The following is a 2,291-nucleotide window of genomic DNA, read 5'->3' as shown; positions in this document are numbered from 1 at the left end:
TAATTATTTACATTTTGCTTCCTTCTGGTTCTGTCTGACTGAATGACCCGGTTCTGAAGCTTTTTTTCAACACAATTGCAACAGTTGACAAATGAAGAAAGAACCGCAGACTGAACTGAGTGTTTCTACATCATTTCTTCACTTTATCAAATCAAACTTAACATGGTTGTGTTAGCTRGCTTTTATTTTGAAAAACATGCAGCTTGCTTCTTAGAGAACCTATTTTTATCATCCTGTATGCAAAAGAAAAACAACTTAAATGGATGAATGGTATTTGTGATGAAAGCAATTATCTAGAAGTGAAGTTTTACCCAAAGCGTTTGCGTTGAGACAGAACTGGTTTAACAGAACCAGAGCTAACAGTGGTGGAAACTGAACTGGTTCTCAGCAATTAGACCTTGTTTGATGGGAAACAACTWTCCACAGGCAGATCAATCATTTCTTTTAAACTCAACTCAAATCATCACTAATTTTTAACATTTGCCTGSGAAGAATGAGTCAACAGGATGTTATTGTCTAGATCAGTGTTTCCCAAAGTGGGGTCCCGAAACATCAAGGTGGGGTCCTGAAAAGATTTTCTGAATTAATTACATTTTGCCTTAGTTGTTACAAAGGAGTGAGGTAAGTATATTTAAAATGGATAAATGTAGTGTAATTTAGTGTTCATTAACTGAAATCGTGACGAAACCACATCAGTATTGAACAGATTAAAATGTGAAGTGAATGGACCAAACAACACCAGTGACTCTGGAGTGAACACTGGTTTACTGATGTCTGTGCAAGCAGGAAACCAACGCTGACGAGAAACCGGAAGTCCCGGCTTATAAATACATGCTCTTCAGCGTAGATATAAAGGTCTTAAGAATCARTTCTTAAAAAGGAAAACTATGAATATGGTGTGGTGCTTCTAAAATCAGTTTCTAAATGACTAAATAAATTTCTTCAGTAGTATAAAAATATTGTTACTATGCCAATGTTTTGTTGATACAAAAGTTTATCATCCAAAAATAGTTGTGGGCTCAGGTCTCTGCTACAGTTATTTTGTGGGTCAGAAGATAAAAAGTTTGGGAACCACTGGCCTAAATCACAAGCTGGGTCAGGTTTATGGACTAATGGCGCCATCTAGTGGAGGATCAGTTTAAGTTCTCTGTTTATCCATTTGTTCTTTGAGCTCAGCATTTATTTTTATTTATTGTTGCTGCTTTAAACAATAAATAGTCTCATAGTTTCAGGCCGGTCTTTGAGCCAGGCAGCTGAACTCACCGATCCATCTGACGCGCTGGCTCCGACTTTGTCTCCTGTGGCGTTCCAGCAGACTTCAAAGATCCCCCCTGTCCCCCTGTAGCTGTGGACTAAAGCCCCCGTCTGAAAACACACACACGCACGCACGCACGCACACAGGTTTGGTAACGTGAACAAACAGCTTTATCAGACGTGTTTATTACATGTCTGTGGGAAAAAGTCTCTTATCAGACCTGAGTGTTCCAGATGTGGACACACTTGTCGAAGGAGCCGCTGGCGAGGTGCCTCCCATCAGGACTGAAGGCCACGCTGTAAACGGGCTCCTGGTGCCGGGTCAGAGTGTGAATACACACCCCGCGCTCCACGTCCCACAGACGCACGGTGGAGTCGAATGACGCACTGCGCAGACAAAAGCAACCTGATGAGCAACAGTTCATCACAAAACCTAAGAAGTGAATCCTTTCTGTTTTTAAAGAAACATTTCTAAGAGCCAAACACGAGAGAGTAAAAACTATTTTACTGACTGGAGTCAAAGCAAGTACAAAAACATAAACCAGTAGTTTGTGCTGTTTACTTTTGTTTTGTTAMAAGGTTGGTGTTTCAAATGTTTCTGTTGCACTCAGGCCTGTTTCAGCTCCATTCAGGTTTTATATTTAATAAAGAAAGTGATAAAGTGTCTCAGCTAAAGGCAGCCAATCAGAACACATTCCTGACCAAACATAATCAATGAGAAACAGACCTTCAGGTTTCATATTTACACATTTTTTTATTTTTTTGTTTTATAACTATTTTCATAAAAAGTAAAATTTAYCTGGGTCTGAGAATTTGAGCTTTGTGTAAGTTCACTAGTTTATGTTTCAACATTTGTCTTTAATAAAATGAGAAAAATGCTTTAAGTTTTGAAACYGTTTTAAAATTAACTGATTAAACATTCAGTTTTGTTGGCCTCCACATTTTTATTAAGACCACTGCTCTCAAAGCAAGGGTCATATTTAGGGATGGGATTCTGTACCAATATCTGGTACAGGGTTTCCCCTAGGATTTTTTTT

General features: G+C 38.7%; 1 protein-coding gene across 2 annotated transcripts in view; it reads right to left on the bottom strand.

The window, feature by feature from the left end:
• Positions 1–2,291, bottom strand: part of LOC106530177 (F-box-like/WD repeat-containing protein TBL1XR1) — a gene marked incomplete in the record, with an annotated part of 34,949 nt that overhangs the window by 3,520 nt on the left and 29,138 nt on the right. For both annotated transcript variants that reach the window (XM_014025760.1, XM_014025761.1), the window contains 2 exon segments: positions 1,264–1,365; positions 1,476–1,641. In XM_014025760.1, the coding sequence (XP_013881214.1) occupies positions 1,264–1,365; positions 1,476–1,641 (268 nt within the window).

The sequence above is a fragment of the Austrofundulus limnaeus genome, unplaced genomic scaffold (assembly GCF_001266775.1).
Source record: "Austrofundulus limnaeus strain Quisiro unplaced genomic scaffold, Austrofundulus_limnaeus-1.0 Scaffold497, whole genome shotgun sequence".
NCBI lineage: Eukaryota > Metazoa > Chordata > Actinopteri > Cyprinodontiformes > Rivulidae > Austrofundulus > Austrofundulus limnaeus.
Note: the sequence above shows the minus strand (reverse complement) of the source record. Positions and strands in the feature narration are given on the sequence as shown.